At 56.2% G+C, this 19,385-nt stretch overlaps 1 protein-coding gene across 5 annotated transcripts in view; it reads left to right on the top strand.

The window, feature by feature from the left end:
- RAB11FIP4 (RAB11 family interacting protein 4) overlaps positions 1 to 18,690 on the top strand; it is a 117,238-nt gene extending 98,548 nt beyond the window's left edge. For 4 of the 5 annotated variants that reach the window (XM_013053559.2, XM_013053560.2, XM_045070393.1 and 1 more), the window contains 12 exons: positions 1,828 to 2,048; positions 3,542 to 3,736; positions 4,269 to 4,403; positions 4,761 to 4,796; positions 5,703 to 5,802; positions 6,091 to 6,194; positions 7,297 to 7,437; positions 8,849 to 8,930; positions 10,105 to 10,242; positions 10,339 to 10,497; positions 11,588 to 11,731; positions 12,783 to 13,355. In XM_013053559.2, coding sequence (XP_012909013.1) covers positions 1,915 to 2,048; positions 3,542 to 3,736; positions 4,269 to 4,403; positions 4,761 to 4,796; positions 5,703 to 5,802; positions 6,091 to 6,194; positions 7,297 to 7,437; positions 8,849 to 8,930; positions 10,105 to 10,242; positions 10,339 to 10,497; positions 11,588 to 11,731; positions 12,783 to 12,899 — 1,485 coding nt within the window. In that variant the 5' untranslated portion in view covers positions 1,828 to 1,914 and the 3' untranslated portion in view covers positions 12,900 to 13,355. Of the gene's footprint in view, positions 1 to 1,827; positions 2,049 to 3,541; positions 3,737 to 4,268; positions 4,404 to 4,760; positions 4,797 to 5,702; positions 5,803 to 6,090; positions 6,195 to 7,296; positions 7,438 to 8,848; positions 8,931 to 10,104; positions 10,243 to 10,338; positions 10,498 to 11,587; positions 11,732 to 12,782 lie in introns of all 5 variants that reach the window. The other variant, XM_045070392.1, reaches the window with a different exon arrangement.
- The last annotated feature ends 695 nt before the right edge of the window (positions 18,691 to 19,385 follow it).

The raw sequence follows: 19,385 nt of genomic DNA, 5'->3' as shown, positions 1-19,385 counted from the left end.
AGCCCTGGGGCAGGCCTTCCTCGCAAGCGTTAAGCTCCTGCTGCCGCCATGGCTGAGAAGGCAGAGAGCTCGCAGGTGAAGGAACAGAGCCGGGCACTGCCCCTCTGGGGCCCCCGCTGTCCCTGCTGGGCTGCCTGGCCCCCACCTGGCCCACGGTGGGAAGCAGGTGGCGCGGGCAGGAATGCTGGGCTCCACACTTACCAACACGCCCCTCTGATGCGCACTCTTCTCGTTGTCACCCCGAGATGCAAAATGCGTGACGTGTGGGTTGCAGTGGAGCCAAGCCGGTGGTGGCCAGAGAGGTGGGGGCCCTCGGCCTGCTGGCCGGAAGAGCTCTGGAGTTCTGGCAGGCTACCTTCTGAGCTCGTGAATACCCTCGTTCGTGAACTGGGGCTAAGAAGCCCTGTTCTGAAGCGTTGTCATGAGCCCACAGACTCTGTGCTAACGCTCAGCTCTGTCTCTGGACCTTGGGGACTGCTTAGTACATGGTGGTTTCTCCTGGGACGCAGCTTTAGGCTTACCGGTGAGGGGACCTTGCTTAGGGCCCCAGATCCAATGAGGCTGGGAGCTGTGTGGGATTGGATGAGTGACCTCGAGGTGGGAAGGGCCATGTGAACACTAGGTGGTTTTAATTACCCAGCCCCTCGGCCTCTGCAGTCAGGGGACCCTGGTGGCCTGATGCCGACTTTATTAGTCCATCTGATGCTCAGCCCAAGAGTCAGGGCACAGGCAGGAGCCAAGCTCATTAATTGTCATCTCTCCTTCGGGCAGGAGGTCTTGGCCGGGAGAGACTGCCAGGAGGGCTGCCTGCCTCCCTTCTAGGGGGGCCCAGCCAAGCCTGTCACTGACCACCTCCCTCACATGTGCCTGATCCTGTTCTCATCCCAGGCACCTGGAGGTCCTACTCAGGCTCTGTTCGGTCACGGCTCTCACAGTCCTGGGGCTGCAGGGAGCACTTGTCACCGAGGGCTCTGCCAGCCATCACCAGGGAACACTCCTGAGAACCTCAGGTGTAGCTTGACATCTCACAGAGGAGCAGGGGGAGGCAGGGCCCCCTTGGAAGTGGCAGCTCCAAGAAATGGTTTGTAGAGAGCTGCTTCTCAGACCAGGTGCGCTCTGAATAAAGCCAGAACGCTTAACCTGGACGGTGAGGTTCCAGCAAGTACGTCCGTACTGACATCAGGCTGGGCTGTTCTGGGCACCGGGGACCACCCCCAAGCTCAGAATCAAAGGACCCAGTGTTCTCACTCCCCAGCATGGCTGGGGTGGGCCCCGGCAGACTGCCGCTCCCAGGCTGAAGCCCCATCTTACGGCCAGGATTCATTCGCTGAGGTCCGCCTGTGTGACACCGTGATCCTCTGAGATCCCATTGTCTTTCCCAATTTCGGGGGGAGAACTGCGCTTCACAGAGGTCACCTGACACACCCGGAATCATGGCGGGCAGATTCCATGCTGTTCCAGCTCGGTTAGGTTGGGGTTGTGAATGGGGGCCATTCATTACAGCTCTGCCCTTAACTCCGTCACAAAGCATTTGGCTGCTTATGCAGACCGTGATGGGGACCCTGACGAGGCCGTCCAGGTGCCCTCAGCAATGTAGCCGGCCCCCTCTCCATAGATGGCTGTCCCCGGGGCTTCTGGCAGCCACTGTGAGAAGTCCCAGACAAATCACCTGCCAGGCATTCCTGTTCACAAGGTCCTGGGGTCTGGGCCTCCCTGTCCCCCACCCTCTGCTGTTCCTGGCCCTGCTGACATCCTTGTGGTCTGATGAGGTGTGCTGGGCTTCAGGGAGCTAGTCTCACTCATTCTGTCCCTCTCTGTCTTTCCCAGGGCAACGAGGTGCCAGGCCTGACCTTTGCTGATGGCGAGCTCCTCCCCAGGGACCCTGGCTTCTTTCCCGAGGACGAGGAAGAGGCTATGACACTGGCCCCACTCGAGGGCCCCCCCGAGTCAGACATGGACAGCCCCATGGAGAGCACCCAGAGCCTGGAGGGGTCAGTCGCCGAGGAGAAGGACGGAGGGCTCGGGGGCCTGTTCCTGCCAGAGGACAAGTGAGTCTGTCTGGAGCTCCAATTAACCGGAAGGTGGTAGTTGAGGCCAGCCTGGAGACTTGGGCAGGGAGAGGGTGTTGGTCTCAGTTGAGCATATGAAGTCATCAATTCTTCATCAGTTTTGACCTTAGGGAAAAAAAAAAAAAGGCAATTTCACATACATTTTTTCAGTGCAGGGCCTGTCTGCGAGTCAGGCTGTTCTCAGGGGTCTTTGGAGTTGTTCGTCCATTTTGGGTCCTGGGAACAGTCTGTCAGTGGTACTGTGACCAGCCACCAAGGACAACTGGTCAGGGACCACAGACCTGTTGACCATCTGGCTGACCATTTGCTACTTGGTCATTCCACCTAGTTTTTGGGACCGGTCACCAGGAGGCAGCCGGCCAGCCCAGTGGGGGCGGGCGGCCAAGAGTTTTAGTAAAATGTCTGGGAGAAAGAGAGACCAGGATTGCTCAAGGGCAGTGTGGGAGCATTACTGCTTCTGACCCCACTTGGTTGCCTGGTTTGGAGTGTGGAGGCCTAGTAGGTCGGAGAGACCGTCTCTTACGAGTGATGATACGCAGACACGACCTCACAACAACTAAAGGGAAGATCTGTTCCTTCTCAGGTTGCAGTCAGGGCTCAGCCTGCCTCTGACACAGTCACAGGCCAAGGCGGGGCGGGGGGAGGTGGGGAGAAGGGTGTCACCCCTGAGAGACCTAGGGTCTCTGACCCATGTTCTTTGCAGCGAGGCTTCTTTGGACTAGAAGCCGCCTCCGTAGACCGGGAGGAGCGCCTCCTCTGGTAGCTCGCGGTTCTTTCTCTTAAAACTTCATTTCTTTAAAAAACAAAACAAAACAAAAAACTTCATTTCTTATTAGAGTCCAGGTCAATTAAACAGAACCTGAAAAAGGTTGGAACGGGAGAATGGAGGGGAATAACTGAGCTAGTTCTTATCCCACCACCGAGCCCCCAGCCCCATGACCACGGAAACAGTTCTATGCCCTACTTTTCCTTATTCTGTAAATACCTTTTACTTTCTCCAGCTTGAGTTTTTACATGGAACTTTTAATTCATTCTTATTTTTCCATATTATTGCTACTATTATTTACAGACTTTCAACAGTTAGATAACTTATAGTTTAATTTCCTAATCCATATTCTAATTTTGCAATGGCAACTTAATCATTTAATGCGCTAATATTAGCAGTATAGAGTGTATCATTTTATACTGTATATGTTATGATAATTTATTGTGACTCAGTGTAGGGAACCCATTAGGTGGTAAGCAGTGTTCTGCTGTTCTGGTTTGGACGTCTCTTGTGCAGAAACCGTTTCTGTGGTGAGGTGTTTACCTTAGGATGAGGTCCCCCAAGTGTATTGCCAGGTTGAAAAGCAAAAACTTGATCAGGCTTCTGATCTCTGGGGCACTGACTGACCTCCTGGAAGGCTGGTGGGTTTCTCCAGCACGGGCTGTGGATAGGGTTGTGTTACCAGCCAGCCTTCTCTGACACCCAGGTCCCTGGGCCACGCTCCGTCCATGACCACGTCAGACCTCTCCACACACTCCACCACCTCGCTCATCAGCAATGAGGAGCAGTTTGAAGACTATGGGGAGGGGGACGACGTGGACTGTGCCCCCAGCAGCCCCTGCCCCGATGACGAGACCAGGACCAACGTCTACTCGGACCTGGGATCTTCAGTGTCTTCCAGGTGGCCCCGGGGGCTGGAGTAGGGGTACAAGGAGAAGTGGCAGAACCAACCCAACCTCGTCCCAGGGATGTTCAGAGGGCAGAGTCCTAAGCTACGTGGGTTCTGCTCCCAGGGTTTGGGGGTGCTGCCTCTGCACGCTGGTTGGGGAGCTAGAGTTCCTTCTCCCTCCTTCTATCTTGAGGAGGAAACAGAATAAACCCACCTGGGAGGCTGCAGACTCAGGGGTCTTCTTTGTCTTGCTTCCTAGGAGAACCTTGGGGTTGAAGGATCCTTCTCAGTAACACATACACCTCGTCATTGCTTACTCTGCCTGTAGCTCTCAGTTGCCATATCTGTGAAATGGGCTTCTCATTCATTGGCGTGTCAGAGTATTAAGGGAAGGAAGATCTATTGCTGTATTTCTACTTCCTCTGCCCCTAAACACACACTAGGGTCACCAGTATTGCGGAATCTGGTAAAGCAAGCCCAGGAGGATGAGGTGAGGCTGCAGATTGGAGAGCAGAGCATGATTTCCTTCTCTCTCCTGATTCAGCGCGGGGCAGACTCCTAGGAAAATGCGCCACACCTACAACAGCGAATTGCTGGATGTTTACTGCTCTCAGTGTTGTAAGAAAATCAACCTGCTGAATGACCTGGAAGCCCGACTGAAAAACCTGAAGGCCAACAGGTGGGGCCCCAGGAGCCAGCCAAGGGATGGGAGGCCAGGGCTAGGTGGGCAGGGTGGGGGGACCCAGCAGGGGAAGCCGCAGGCGAGGTGGCCCCACTATGTCTGGGCGATGAGAGCACTGTCAGAGGAGGATTGACCCTGGGGAGCTTGCATCTTTCTATGACAGGAAGGTCGGGGTGCTTCTAGTTGGGACCAAGCTGATGGGTGAATTCCCTGCTGGGGGTGGTACAGAGCCCTGTACTGCACTTCAGTGGTCTTGCAGGCAAGGTATAGTACGGGGTGGGCTGGAGCCCCTTCTGTTCAATGACTGTCCTCTCTTTATATATATATTCTCTCTCTCTCTCTCTCTCTCTGTAGCCCTAACAGGAAGATCTCTAGCACAGCCTTCGGACGGTAAGGCCCCCCTTGGGAGGAGGGGTTGAATGCTGTCTCCCTTAACTGTTCCTATTGCCAGGGCCGCCAGCTGAGCGCCCAGAGGGGAATGAAGAATCCCAGAAGTGCAGGCCAAGTGGCCGGAAGAGGTCTACTTCTGAAAAAGAAGGGCCCCACTCCTCCTGCCCTCACACTTTGCACCTTTTGGCGCTGGACCAGTTGGCCTCTCCCCAGCCCCTGGCTGTTTGAGCTTCAGGCGGGCACATTGAGGATGCCCCAAGAGACCCAGCCCATTTCCCGGCCCTTAGTGGCCCTCTCCACACTCTGGGGCCAGCAGCTGGACCAGCACCTCCCAGGGCTCCTGCTCACAGAGATTGGACGGCAGGTACCCCATTGGAACTGGTCACGTGGCTCCAGGTTACAGCCTGCACAGCTGACCTCTGGGCACTTCCAGGATCCCACTCTCGATCTCAGGATCCAGGCTGTCCTACAGACTGGGCTGGGTCCACTCCTGGGGCTCTGGGAGCTGCTGGCAGTAAGCACCCAGGCTCTGGCTCAGGAGCAGGGCTGGGACAGGAGAGCCTGCTGGTAGAGATGCGGGCTGCTGCCTGGCAGGGAGCGGAAAGTGGGAGCCGCTGGAGAATGAGAGCTGGGTTTTGCCTCTGGCAGGAGTTCCCCAGGCACATGTTTCCTGTTTGCAGACCCACCCAGCCCACTGCCCTGCCCAGTCTGGGTGGGCCTCCTTCCCTCTGACCTCTCCCAGGGTCCCCAGGGATGCAGCAGAGCCGATTTGATGGAGGGGATTGAGTCTTGGGGGGAGACCTCAGGAGGAGCCTGTGCAGTAGCCTCTGCAGCCCCCTGCTCCTCCCTCACCCCTGCAGTCCCCAGAGGGCTGGCCTCTTTAGCCCACCTCCCTCCTTCCCACAGGCAGCTCATGCATAGCAGCAACTTCAGTAGCAGTGATGGCAGCACTGAGGACCTGTTCCGGGACAGCATTGACTCTTGTGACAATGACATCACAGAGAAGGTGGGTCCTAGGAGGCTGGAGGACGGGCTTCATGTGTGCATGCTCTCTGGGGGTCGTGGGGAGCGTGCCCACAGCTCTCTGGGCACCTGGGAGGCGGAGACCCTGTCCTCGCTGCAGGAGGTGGGGAAAGGCAGCCCTGATAATGTGGGCACATATGCCCACACCCTCCCCACCACCCTCCATATGCAGTCCCCCGGGAGGCCTGACCATCCGTGCCACGGTTTCTGCTGCTCCGTCCTGTGGGCTCAAGGGTCTCCTCCTCCCCCACCACTGCCTCCCTTTTTGCAGGTGAGCTTCCTGGAAAAAAAGGTGACCGAACTAGAGAATGACAGCCTAACCAATGGGGACCTGAAAAGCAAGCTGAAGCAAGAGAACACGCAGCTGGTGCACAGGTCGGGGCAGGGGGCTTGCTCAGGGGGCTCTGGCTGTGACTCGGGAGCAGTTGTTGGTCTCTGTTGTGAGGGCCCCTGAGAAAAGCTGGGGAGATCACCCGCATGTCTTGTCCCTCCCCTCTAGATGTTATGATGCATCAGCCCCTTGCTATGTAGCCCTGCCCCTGTAGGTACCCCAGAACTGGTCTCTGGGACTCAGAAATGGGTTGGAGCTTGACCTTGACCTCCAGGTGTGCAGCCCCAGGGTGGGCAGGAGTTGGGATCCACTCTATTTCTCCGACCAACAATGAGGAGAGTCTGATCCCCACCCCCCAACCATCTGGGGATAGGCTGTGCAGAGGGAGATGGCTGGTGTGAGTCGGGGGCTTGCACCTGCTGCTGGTGGAAGGGCCCAGGCCCACTCACCGTGACTGCAGCGAGGTAGCACATATAGAGTATAGTGGTCCTCACAGGATGGCATCACACTTGGTAAAATGATCCCCAGCGGGGCTCTGGTCCTCAACCTTGTAGAGTCCAAAGATGACACCCCAGAAGGTCAGCCTCCTAGAGGAACTATTACCAGTGAAATGTATGCTAGACTGCTCCATTAGCTGAGCTGCCAGTGGGACCCAGCCCTATCCTGGGTCTGGCACACTCAGGGCCACTATCAAAAGACTTGCCTGTTTTTGGAATCGAGGCAGCCAGTCGCTGACTTGCTTGTCAGAGGGCAGTGGCCAGGAAGGAGGAGAGCAGAAAGAGAAGCAGGGGTCCTGGGGGCTGCTTCATGCAGCCAGGGTGAGGCCTGCCATAATTCTCCATGCCTGGCCTGGGAATGCCACCTTCCCCGTGCAGCCTTGCTCCCCTCTGGACCAACCGCCAGCTCCTCCCCTAGGTGGTGAACTTGGCCTGTCCACCTCCCCTTCTGTGATGTGGTGTCCCAAAGTCATGTCAGTGCAGCTGCCAACTCCCAGGCTTGGAAAATAGGCCACCACTTTCCACAGTGGGACTGTTACTGAGCCAGGGTCTTGGGGCCAGGGGCTCCCAGAGTCACAGCCAAGTTTGGGGTGGGAAGACAGTAGCCATGAGAGCTGGCGCTGGACCAGAGTGTGCCCTCCCCGCACAGGGTGCACGAGCTGGAGGAGATGGTGAAGGATCAGGAGACCATGGCCGAGCAGGCCCTGGAGGAAGAGGCGCGGCGGCACCGTGAGGCCTACAGCAAGCTGGAGAGGGAGAAGAGCACGGAGATCGAGCTGCTCAACACCAGGTGGGCCCCTGCCCCGAGTGGGCTGGCGAGAGGGACAGGGCCTCCCCCAGAGTCCTCTGCCCTCCGACACGCCCTCCAGTCCCCGTGCAGGCCTGGGGCAGGCACTATCCCCATCATGGAGATGGGAACACAGAGCCTGAAAGGAGGCTTCCTGTTCTGACAGTTCCCCTCTTGAGAGCTGAGCACCTGGATGTGTTTCCCGGGAAGTACATGACAGAACCTCTGTAGTCCCACTTTCACACCAGGTACAACTGGAAACAGCGCAAGTCTATCAAGACAACAGGTGGAAAAACTGTGGTCTTTCCCCTGTCCTGGGCTGGGTCTGATGTCCAGGCTCGGAGCTCCCCCTGCTGTCAGATTCTCCCTGACCCTGAACACTTGGGTGCATTGACCCCGGGCCCCAGGGGCCAAGGTGAATGGAGAAGCAGGGCCTGGTTTCCTCGGGGCTTCTGAGCTGCAGGGATAGCTGCTGGAAGCTGAGGCTGGTAGAGAGAGGAGCAACAACCTGGGAATCTGGGTTGGTCACTCTTTAGCTCCATGACTTTGGACTACCGTGTCCTTTCCTGGGCCTCTGTTCCCCCATCTCTCATCCCTCCCTCCCGGCCCACCAGAGTGACCTGAAGGCAGGTGAGTCAGGGCCCTGTGGCCCTCACTAATGAGCCAGGCCGGTGAAGCCCCTTGGAGGCCACCTGGATCCCTGGCAGAGAGGACGCCTGCCCCTGTGCTCCTAGGGAGCCATGGGGAGCCCAGAGGGCAGTGGAGGCCTGGAAGCCAATGCTCCAGGAAAGAAGGAACAAGTGCAAAGGAGAGGGAATGTTCTGTAGGGATCAGTGGCAGAAATGACCCCTCCCTGTTCCATTGCCATTGACATAACAACTTCGGGCCCCCTTCTCAGGTCATTACGATGATCTGGGTACCTGGCCTGTGTCTCCCCATGGAATCCTGTTAGCATGGCCCCCCATGAACACTGACACAGAGGATTACGACCGTCAGAATCTATGTCTGTGGGTATGCGGAGGCAGCTGCTGGAAAGCTGAGCAGAGAGTCTGGGAGGCAATGCCAGGGGGAGAAAGACAAGCAAATACTGTTCCTCTCTGAGTGTGAGTTCTAACAGGAAGGCCCAGCCACAGCCAGCCACAGGAGGACTTTCTCTCTGTTTAGCAGAAAAACATCCCCTGTGTTGTTTCAGGCTGTGAGGACACATGCAGAAAGAATCCTGTGTTCTTACTCACAGATGAGTGTTTTCTTTTATCAAAAACATAAGGATGGTCATTCAGTGTCTTTACCATTTGCCTTGGGTGACAGGAAGCTCTTACTTGCTCTCTGTTGCTTTCTGGTACCTTCCCTCATCCAGGCAGCAGGGAATCGCTGCAAACTGTCGATCTATTCTAAGCCCCTCTCCTTTCCCCAGGGTGCAGCAGCTAGAGGAGGAAAATGCTGAGCTCAGAACAACAGTGACCCGGCTCAAGGCACAGACGGAGAAGCTGGACGAGGTGAGCGGCCGGTCTGGGTGTCTCAGACTTGGGTATTTTATTGCTCTTTTTAAGATTTTATTTATTTTATATGACAGAGAGACACAGTGGGAGAGGGAACACAAGCAGGGGCAGAGGGAGAGGGAGAAGCAGGCTTCCCACTGAGCAAGGACCCTGACTGGGGGCTCGAACCTAGTACCCTGGGACTTGAGCTGAAGGCAGATGCTTAACACTTCAACTGAGCCACCCAGGTGCCTACCCCTTCTTGAACTGAATCCCCAGAGAAGCAATGTTGGCCACAAAGGCCTTCAGTTGCTAGTTTCTGGAATTCTAACAGAATTGCCCTAACAGCAGCAACAACAGGCAATAAAATATGAATAGTAATTTGTCTTTCTATATTTTTGATTTTCCAAGTTTTTTTTTTTTTAAGATTTATTTATTTATTTGTTTGTTTGTTTATTTATTTATTTGACAGACAGAGATCACAAGTAGGCAGAGAGGCAGGCAGAGAGCCAGGGGGGTGGGGGGAAAGGGAAGGCCCCCTGCTGAGCAGAGACCACCCCCACACACACACTGATGTGGGGCTCGATCCCAAGACCCTGAGATCACGACCTGAGCCAAAGGCAGAGGCTTTAACCCACTGAGCCCCCGCAGGTGCCCTCCAAGTTTATTTTTTAGAGTGAATGTAATAAAAAATAAAAAAGAGAGAAGGAGGTTAGTTTCTGTTTGGCCACCCTGATTCAGGTTTCTTCTGCCACCACTGAAGGACTCAGAGGCCTGGTATTTTTTCAGCTGTGTTTCTAGAATCCTAAGGGACCTGGCTGTTTCTTTCTTTCTTTCTTTTCTTTTTCTTTTTTTTTTTTTTTTTAAAGATTCTATTTATTTATTTGACAGATCACAAATAGGCAGAGAGGCAGACAGAGGGAGAGAGAGAAGCAGGCTCCCTGCCGAGCAGAGAGCCGGATGCAGGGCTCAATTCCAGGACCCTGAGATCATGACCTGAGCTGAAGGCAGAGGCTTAACCCACTGAGCCACCCAGGCACCCCCTGGCTATTTCTTTAAGCCATGCTCCAAGGGCTCTGTGCCTAGGCTGACACAGATCCCTACTGAGTCCCCAAGGCATAGGGAACCTCTCTGGGACTGCCCTGCCCTGACCCGGTCACCCTCCCCACAACCCCCACCACCACCACTCCAGGAGCGGCAGCGCATGTCCGACCGGCTGGAGGACACGAGCCTGCGGCTCAAGGATGAGACTGACCTGTACAAGCGCATGATGGATAAGCTGCGGCAGAACCGCCTAGAGTTTCAAAAGGAACGGGAGGCGACGCAGGAGGTGGGTCCTGGGCCCGGGTTGGGGGGTAGTGGTGGGGAATGCCAGGGCTCCCTCCCACCGGCCCCGCCACCGCCAACCTGCCTGTCTCCCACACAGCTCATCGAGGACTTGCGGAAGGAGCTGGAGCACCTGCAGATGTACAAGCTGGACTGCGAGCGACCGGGCAGGGGTCGCAGCTCGTCCTCCGGCCTGGGCGAGTTCAGCGCCAGGGCCCGCGAGGTGGAGCTGGAGCATGAGGTCAAGCGGCTCAAGCAGGTGGGCACCGGGCAGCATTCCATCCCCGAGGGCTGGGTCTCCCCAGAGGAACCCAGAGCTGCGGCACCACCTTCCCCCAGCTGGCAGGGCTGCTCAGGCCCAACTCGCTGCTCAGCAAGGCGGCTTCCCTCCCAGATGCGTCTCATGCAAACCCCAGGGCCTTTGCTTGGACACCACTCTGCTATCCTTGGTGATGGGGGGAGAGTGAGACTTTACCCAGTTATGGATTGGTGTCTTGCTGTGTTGGCTCCTCCCAGAAGCAGACCCCGAGCCCAGGGTTCCATTTCAAATAACTTCCGGGAGCAGTCCCATGATCAGAGACCAGCTGGGGGAAGTGGGATCAGTGGGGGGGCAGAGACCAAGGGAGGGCGTGCTGGTGAGTGAAGCCCCCACTAGCAGCCCGACCCTGGGGGTAGGTAACTGCTCTAAGTTACACCCCTGAATCGGCCTTTCCCGCACCCCACAGCAATCCTAAAACCCCAGCCTTTCCTCGTTCATGACAGGATGTCCAAAGTCCCAGGTGTGAGAACTTAGGAGACTTGGGGCAAATGCTAGCATGTGGTGTCGGCTCATGGGGTCTGGGCAGGGCACGGTGGGGCACCAGCACTCAGGAGGAAAGGTGCCCCTGGAAAGAGTTCTCCCGGAGCAGGATTCCTGAACCCAGCTACAGAAGGAGCCTAGATCTGGCCTGCCGGCCCAGAGACCCTAGAGCCTCACTCTTTACAGAGGGCCGCTGTTGGAAAAGGAGCTACCCAGTGGGCCATGTCCCCACGTGGGGCATCAGGAGCTCCTCTTCTGGCTCATCCTCCCCCAGGGAGGAAGCGTAGACAGGAGCCCTGCCCCTGTCTGGAAATGCAGTTCCCCCGAGTAAGCCTGTAACTCCTCCTCAGGACCCTGTGACCTCCCAAGAACCAGGCCTCCACCCTAAGCCTGGCAGAAGCCGCATCATGTATAGGCTTCTTGAGCTGGCCATGACACACACGAGGGGAGGGTACTGGTAGCAATCAGGAGACAGTGAGTGCCAAGAAATGGGTTCTGGTGGGTTCTGGATGCTTCTGGGAGCTGATGTTGCCTTTGTCCTCCTGCACAGGAGAATCATAAGCTGCGGGATCAGAATGATGACTTGAATGGACAGATCTTGAGCCTCAGCCTCTATGAAGCAAAGAACCTCTTTGCCACCCAGACCAAAGCCCAGTCTCTGGCTGCAGAAATAGACACAGCCTCTCGTGATGAGGTAACGTGCCCATTCCTTCTTCCTTTGGCGCCTTGGCCCCTCCTCTGTGAGTCCTGTCCCCTTCCTGTGTGCTGTGATGATAAGCCCCAGGCCACCCAAGCAGGAAAAGCAGCCCAGAGCCTGCAGGTGGAGCTGCGTCAGTTCTGATGTCCTGCACGTGCTGGGAGAAGCCAGGGTTTGGGAACAGAGTGGAGTTTGAGTCTTTGTTCCACCAGAAGCATGCCGTGGATCAGCATGCTTGCTTCCATCAACAGGTAGTGCGGAGAGGCTAGAACTCCTCTCCCTCAAGCCAAGAGGGGAAGGACCCTAGCCTTTCTTGAGCAGCTGCCTGTCTGTATCTTCTGACAACTAGAAGGCTTTCTGGACGCTTCCATGTTGCAGATTGGGGAACCAGGACACAAGATTACCCAGCCTGGGAGTGAAGGACCCAGGTCTCCAGAACCGAAGTCCATCCTTTCTGCCCTCCTAGGGTGCGGTTATGAAGGCCCAGGCCTCCAGTAATGCCCTGGTCACATTTTAACATCAATTGGAAGAAGTCCCTAAACCACCTAACCCTGTGCTTAGGACACAGAGCTAAGAGCCCATCCCTAGTCTTGGGGGGCTCCCACCTGGGGACAGAACCAACATTTTCTCCTAAAGGACACATCAGGAATGGACCCACACAGGGGGGGCTGGGGTGGTGACAGGACCATTCCAGGTAGAGGAAACAGCCAGAAGCCGTAGGAGACTTAGGGCCCTGGGACTTGGGGTGTCGTTCTTTATCAGAAATGTCTTTGGCCAGTGTCCTCAGCCTGTCCCACTTGGGTCCCTCCACAGACCACCTGGGGTTGGGGCTGGGCGGGTGAACAGTTCACACTCCTCAGGTGTGAGCGGCTGCTGCTTTAGCTGGTTCTGGTGGCTGAGTGCCAAGGTTGGTCCTGGGGCCTGCCTTGCCCAGGGTCTCCCGAGCTTCTTGGTCGTCGGGCGCTGGCTCGCATGTGAGCTGGCAATCAGCTACCTCTGCACCAGAGCCTGGGCCTGGCCTCTGACCTGCGTCTCCCATTCCCTCCAGCTCATGGAAGCCCTGAAGGAGCAGGAGGAGATCAACTTCCGGCTGAGGCAGTACATGGACAAGATAATCCTCGCCATCCTGGACCACAACCCCTCCATCCTTGAGATCAAACACTGAGACAAGGGCTGCCTGCAGAGCAGCCTTGGGGACTCAGACCCCCGGACCCTGGGACAAAGGGGCAGACCCTGCTTGGGGATGCAGCCCAAGCCAGGCCACGCACGCAATTGAGAGCGCGTGCGTGCGCGCACACGCACACACACGCACACGCACACGCACACACACTGTAAATGTATCTCCGGCCACCACGTCATGTGTACTGGTGTGTATGTGGGGGAAGCCGTGCACACAGCAAGGGGTGAGCTTGGGGCTGTGGGTGTGGGTGACATCTGTGCCCTTCCTGTCCCCTCATTCTGTGGCCTGTCTGCAGGGGCAGATAGTCCTGGATGTGGGAGGGACAAGGTCTGCGATCGGGAGTTAATTTAATAACAAGAACTGGAAGATGGCGTATCAGAATCTGGACAAAAATGATTCTACCTCTGGGGAGGAGGATTAAAACATGCTCTAGTGAGACAAGCTCTTTCACACCAGTCCCTGTTCCCTCCGGGAGTGGGAGCCGATGTCTGATCTTTTTCAGGAACTCAAATGCCCGACGACTACATCCTCCCCAACCTTTGACCACCTTTGAAGCCTAGGTGCTCAGGCCCTCCCAAGCCCCCTCCCCAGCTGGCAGCCCCCGCGATCCTTGGGCACTGTGTGTCCAAAGGACTCAGGCCTGCAGAGGCCCAGCTAGCGTGGGGCGACCTTCATTCCAAGAGTTCTTGGTATTTTTAGAGTTCCCTGTACACTTCCCAATCCCCGCTTACCTACCTCTTTCTGTTTTATTTTTAAGACCGTGAAACATAAGCAGCATTTAACTTGGGTGTACAATAAAGGGATTCAAAGGAAGGAGCCGGGGGACACCGGGGGGGGGGGTGGTCTGCGTACGTGTTGGCATGGGCCATCCAGAGACCTGCTGTTCAGGGAGGAGCTCGCTCACTCGCCTGTTCGTTTCCTTCCCACTGCTGCATCTTAGGAAAAGCGAAGCACGGAGGGACTGTTTCCATGGCATCGGTGGGCTGGGAGTGGACCTTCCTTGCTGCCCAGCTCCCTGGTCTCCACAAGGCCTGGGGATTCTGAGCTCTGGGCTTGGCTCAGCTGGGTGTCCCCCACCCCCACCCCTGACCCGGGATCCCAGCTTTTAGAAACACTCTTGCATTCCATTCTCAGCCCTGCGAGGTGTGCTGGTGAGAGACACAGTTGGACGTTGTATGGAAACCTTAGCCTTCCATCCTCAGTGGCACGTAGGGGAAATGCACCCTCTGGATTTTTAATGTGATCTTTTGTCTTGGGCAGCTGGAAGTAGATAGGGCACTTTGAGTTTTCCTATTTGTTTCAGTGGTACATAGCTTTTGATTTGTTTCCTTAATCCGAGTATGTATAAATATGTATGGTCTTATTTTTTCACCTGCAGTTTCTTGTTGTCTTCAGCAATTCCAGTGGAAAAAGGAAAGTCTGGGCATGTTGGGGAGAGGCCTTGAGGGGTGTTTGCAGAGAAGAGAAGACAGTAGAGGGTGGAGAGGGGCTTGGGGACTGGGGGATGAATGTTTCCTGTTCACAAAGGCAGGACCGGTCTTCACTCCGTGCCGGTCAGCTTCTGCTGTTGTTGGATCGCGTGGTTTCTCTCTAAGCCCATGTGTGGGCTTTGTTTCACGCCACAGATAATGGGGCTGCGTTGGTCTGATTCAGGACTTTGGGGTCACCCACCCCAAGCAGACTAGGGCATTCGGTCTTCTGGGAGTCTCTCAAGCCCGTAGGACACTGGTATCCTTGGGCATCTCCGGGGGTCTTAGAAGCAGCAGCAGCAGTAGAAAGCAGGAGGAGTGGGTCTCTTGAGAATTTGCTAAGAGGCGGGAATGGCCCCCAACTAAAGGAAAGGAAAGAAGACGTATCATGACTTGGCTTTAGTCTGGATTTTCCACTGGAAGGAGTCCTAGGGAGGCCAGCCACGTCAAGGTCCTGGTGCATGCAGGACTCACTCCAGGGGTGAGCATTTTATATGTTAAACTTTCTATGCCCTTTAGCTGCACTGATACAGAATTCCAGAGAAGGCCCCAGAGGCCTGGATTACACAGTCACTATGGGGATGGGAATTTCTGCTTTTGGAAAAGGGGGTGGAAAGCCATCGACTTGCAGTGTTTCCTTCAGGAAGGGGGTGTTTCGGGAGTGGCTTCCCTGAGGAAGCCTGAGTCTGAAAGGCCCCTCTGGACCATCCTGGTGCTGGGCATGGGGTCTCTGGAAGAGGGCCGACTTTAAAGTGAGGTGAAACTCCACATCTTCACCCAAGCATCACCCATCCAACCTTCTTCAGCCGAAGTTGTCTTATGAAACCTAGGCTGTCATTCCAGTTGGTGTTTCTAAGTGCTCTTCCACGCGTGAGAGCTAGTCCGCGGGAGGCCCAGGGCCTCCAGTGAGGGTTCCCAGAGGTACTAACTCTGGGAGCAGGTGCGGCAGACCCCGCCCCCTTCCTGGGCTGCCCCCTCCTTTGTCTGTTGTCTAGTTGGGAGGTCTGCTGCAGCTGCCAGGTGGTACCCACAATGCCCCACTTGGTGTGCATTTCAGGCGAACAGAACAGACCTCCCAGGAGTTGTTCTGTTCCATGCAGTACTTGGGACACGTCTGAAATGGAGAGATTTTAAAAATTCTGATAACCCAGAGGTTCAGTGTCATTGGTGTGGAGTGTGGCCCGGCTGTTGGAATGTTTGAAGAACTCCCCAGATGATTGTAACTTACTGAGTGCCCTAGGTGTGATTTGTTTTGATTTGTTTTTGTTTGTTTGTTTTTGCTAAACCGGGCAACTCTACCAAGTAGGGATTAGTAGTAACTCTTCTGAAGTTGTGAGGTGTTTCAGGGGCATCCGGAGAGGGTCCTTCAACAGACCCACATTTTACACGGCACTTGACTATCCTTAATTCAACAGAAAGCCAAACAATTTGCAGAATCAGTGAATGAGCTTTATAAAGTTCTAGTAAAAAAAAAAAGTACATATTTAAAAATTTGAATTGGCCAAGTTAGACCTATTATTTTAAGCTTGTAGATTCTTTGAGAATTGTCAGAGGGAAATTCCTTTATTTTGACTTTATTTCTCACCATTACAAAAACAGAGCCCAAGAACCTCCCAAAGCACTTGGACCGGAAACAGTGGTTTTCAGCTTGGGCTGCACAGTGGGATAACCTGGGAAGATTTTCGAAATTCCGCTGAGTGAACCGGCCACCGCCCCACCCCAAGATTCCAATTTAATTGGCTTGGGTGTGGCCCAGGCATCCAGATATTTAAAGAGCTCCCCAGGCCATGCTGATGTGTAGCCCAAGGTGGAGACTAGAATGTTCCGCGTCAGGAGTGGAGAAAAGGGGTAGAACTGGCTGCAGGGTTTGTTAATCCAGGTGCTACCTTAACGGTGGGGGTGTCGGTGGTGGCTTTGATGGGTGGTGAGAAGTGAGCAGATTCCTCACCCCAGCATGGGAAGCCATATGCCTTCAGGAACTGGTGTATCCAGCTGTTTTCCGCAGCCTGGGGGTAAGCAAACCTGCGTGGGCAGGTCTCTGCCTGGTGCCTACAGAATCGCACATGGGCCCATTCTGGAGTCAGGGGCGGGAAGGGCTGTACCCCTGACAACAGCCCCAGAAACAGTCCTCTACTTGCACAGCCGAAGAGGGGACTCTTGCTGGCTTTGTGGGGTTTATCTCTGATCCGTCTTCAGGCTGGGTGGACGAGCATCCCCCCAGCTCTTCCACTGTTAGTAGCCAAACCAGCATCCCGGCCTATGTTCTGGTGGCTCTGGGGCCCTCATCTGCTGGCAAGTCTGGTTCCTAACCCAGTCAGGTCTGGCGGTCCGGGGGTGTTGATACTTCCGTTCCAATAAAGGGCTTGATAACCAGCAGAAACCTGCAGGGGCCAGTGGGGCCTGGTGGCTCAGCGAGGAATTAAGCCACTTTTTGTGCTCTGTGGCTCTGTGTGTTCAATGCATTAGCAAATTTAAACCTAAAAGCCAGGGAAGTTTGGGGATGGTCACCATGCCAAGGAAATGACTATTTGCCTGGCAGGTCCACAGTGACTCTGAAAGCGCTGGGGAGGGTTTTAGGTTGAGGACTTCAGTGCTGGCATTCCCCCCCACCCCGGCCGTGCCTGCTGAGGGGGCTGTAAGCCAGAGGGGCCACATACCCCCCATGTGACTTCAGGTTCCTTCCCTTGACCTGCTGACCTTAGGGACCTTCTGGGCCTGCCCTAGCCTTGTGGCAGAACAGCTCTAAGGCCCTTCTGCCACACTCTGCTGCCTACCTGAGAAAATCGGCTGCCTTCTGGAAAGGCTTCTAAAAGCATAGACCCTGGTGAAGTGTGATGTCATATGTCACTCCGATCTTGTAGGCTCCTCCCCTCTCCCTGGGACTGTACGGGGAAGGCTATCTGCCGTGAGCTGCGGGTGGCTGAGAATGGCACGGCCATGGCTGCCCATGCAGGCTGCTGCCTGGGGGAGACCGCGCCTCCTGTCGGGCCCCTGGGGAGGGGGGAGACCGTACCTTCTGGTGGGCCCCTGGGCTGGGGGATAGGGCTGTGCCTCCTGCCAGGCCCCTGGGTTGGGGGAACCTGCCCTCCTGCCAGGCCCCACTGCTTTGCTGTGCTGCACAGGCCTTGTTTCGTCTGCATGGTTTGGGGTCGTCGTCCTTGTGCCTTTTTTCTTCCCTGTCGCCACTGTACAGGAGTTTCCATGTCCCCACTGCCCCTTTTCTACATCCTCTCTTTTCCTCTGGTCCTTCCCAAGCTCTGTAAATGTGTACATAGTACCTCCACAGGCCCGGAGTGCTCCTGGGCCAGCCCCACCCCCCCACCCACCCCGTCCCCCCAGGCCCCCCCTCACCCCCACCCCCCCCACTCGGAGAGGCTCAGCCTTCCCCTCTGCTCGCTCCACCTTGCAGACTCGGTAACTTTGTACAGAACTCTTTTCATTATGGTCTTAGCTTCCAGGGCTTGGACCCACTTAACACCTCCCCTGGCACCCCCGTGCGGCCTACCGCTAGTTTAGAAGCCAGAAAAGGGTAACTTTGTGTAACGCACCTTCTCCCCCAAACCTCTTCCTGTATTGGTGTCAATATTTCTAGAGAGCAGGGCGCCCCTTCCTCTCTGCGGGCCCTGGCCCCGGGCAGGGACATCATGGGTCTGCAGCAGCGTCCCCGGCCCCGGGGCAGGGAAACTCCCACAGGGGGCCTCCCAGGGCTTGGCATTCAGCCAGGATCACGGCTGCCTGGTGTCTCAAACAGCCTTGGACTCCACGTGGGCAGAAAGAAGAGGTGTCTGGCTGCTGCTCTGGCGGGTCACTAACAACAGCCGAGCTCTTCCTCCTCTGCCCAAGGTGCTCAGACCCGAGTGCCATTAATCCCCCCGCTGCCTGGCTGCGGGCTGCGCTGCTGGGGGGGACCTTGTTGAGGTCTTGCTCGCGGCCTGCCAGCTCCCTCCATCCCAGCCCTTCCTGCTCTCTTGGCTAGGTTCCTGGGGGCCAGACTGGATAAGGTGCACATGTGGCCTCGTGCCCAAGGGTTGGTAAGACAAGCTTTGACACTGTGGGATTCTCCCTGAGTCTCACCCCAGGAGCCTCCATCTGGAAGCAGGCTTAGCTCTGGCTCTGGGGCAAGACATCCACCCCCAGGGGAAGGGGGATCGGGAAGGCCCAAAGCTTCCCCCCCCCCCCGGGGCCTCGAGCTCTCTGCCCACTACCTGCTTCTAGCCAAAAAGGAGCAGGCTCTCAGAGGCAGTCTCCTTCAGGAACTCTAATGTACAGACCAAGGTGTAAATAAACAGTTTGCTTTTCCTGCCTGACTTGATGGTGAGTTTCTGTGGTTGGCGGAGGGAGGGCGGAAGAGGGGAGACCTGGTTCCAGGGCTCCTGGGCACACACCAGCTTCTTAGGAAGAGCAGGCCCCACCCAGCACCCCAGGGTGGCTAGTGCTGTCCACCAGGAGCAGCAGGTCACCCCGCAGACCCTCATTTTGGCCCACTGTCCCTAGGAGAGGAGATGGGGATCCCAGAGGCCCTGGTAACGCCAGCATGTCCATCCCCAGAGCTTATCTTCACCGCAACCACGTGCCCTTTCCCAGCAAGGGCCTGCTGGGGGGCCTCACCTTGCTCTAGTCACTCTAATGAGTCTCCAGGGCCACCTTCCTCCATGTCCACCACTGTGACTCCCCTGGGTCACAGGCCCAAGTCCTTCCCTTAAACCTGGTTTCAGACCGACCTGACAGCACTAGTCCTGCTAAGCCCAGGAGCATTAAGGTAGAGAGGTAGAGAGGCCCAGACCCAGCTTTCTGCCCTTAGTCTGTCCCTTACTCTTACTATGGGATTCTAGGGGTGGGGAGGGGAGTCACAGGTGGTCCAGGCACAGCACCTGGAGAGCAGTCTGCTCTCCCTGTCGGCCCAGACCCCCAGGACAGGCATGACCAGGTCCCTCCATGTCCCCACACAGGCCCTTGGGTGGTCGGTCAGCCTGAGAGGCAGGCAGCTCCCCCTTCGGTGGAT

Source organism: Mustela putorius, unplaced genomic scaffold (assembly GCF_011764305.1).
Source record: "Mustela putorius furo isolate JIRA1106 unplaced genomic scaffold, ASM1176430v1.1 tig00003962_pilon_pilon_pilon, whole genome shotgun sequence".
NCBI lineage: Eukaryota > Metazoa > Chordata > Mammalia > Carnivora > Mustelidae > Mustela > Mustela putorius.
This window is presented reverse-complemented; position numbering and strand designations above follow the sequence as displayed.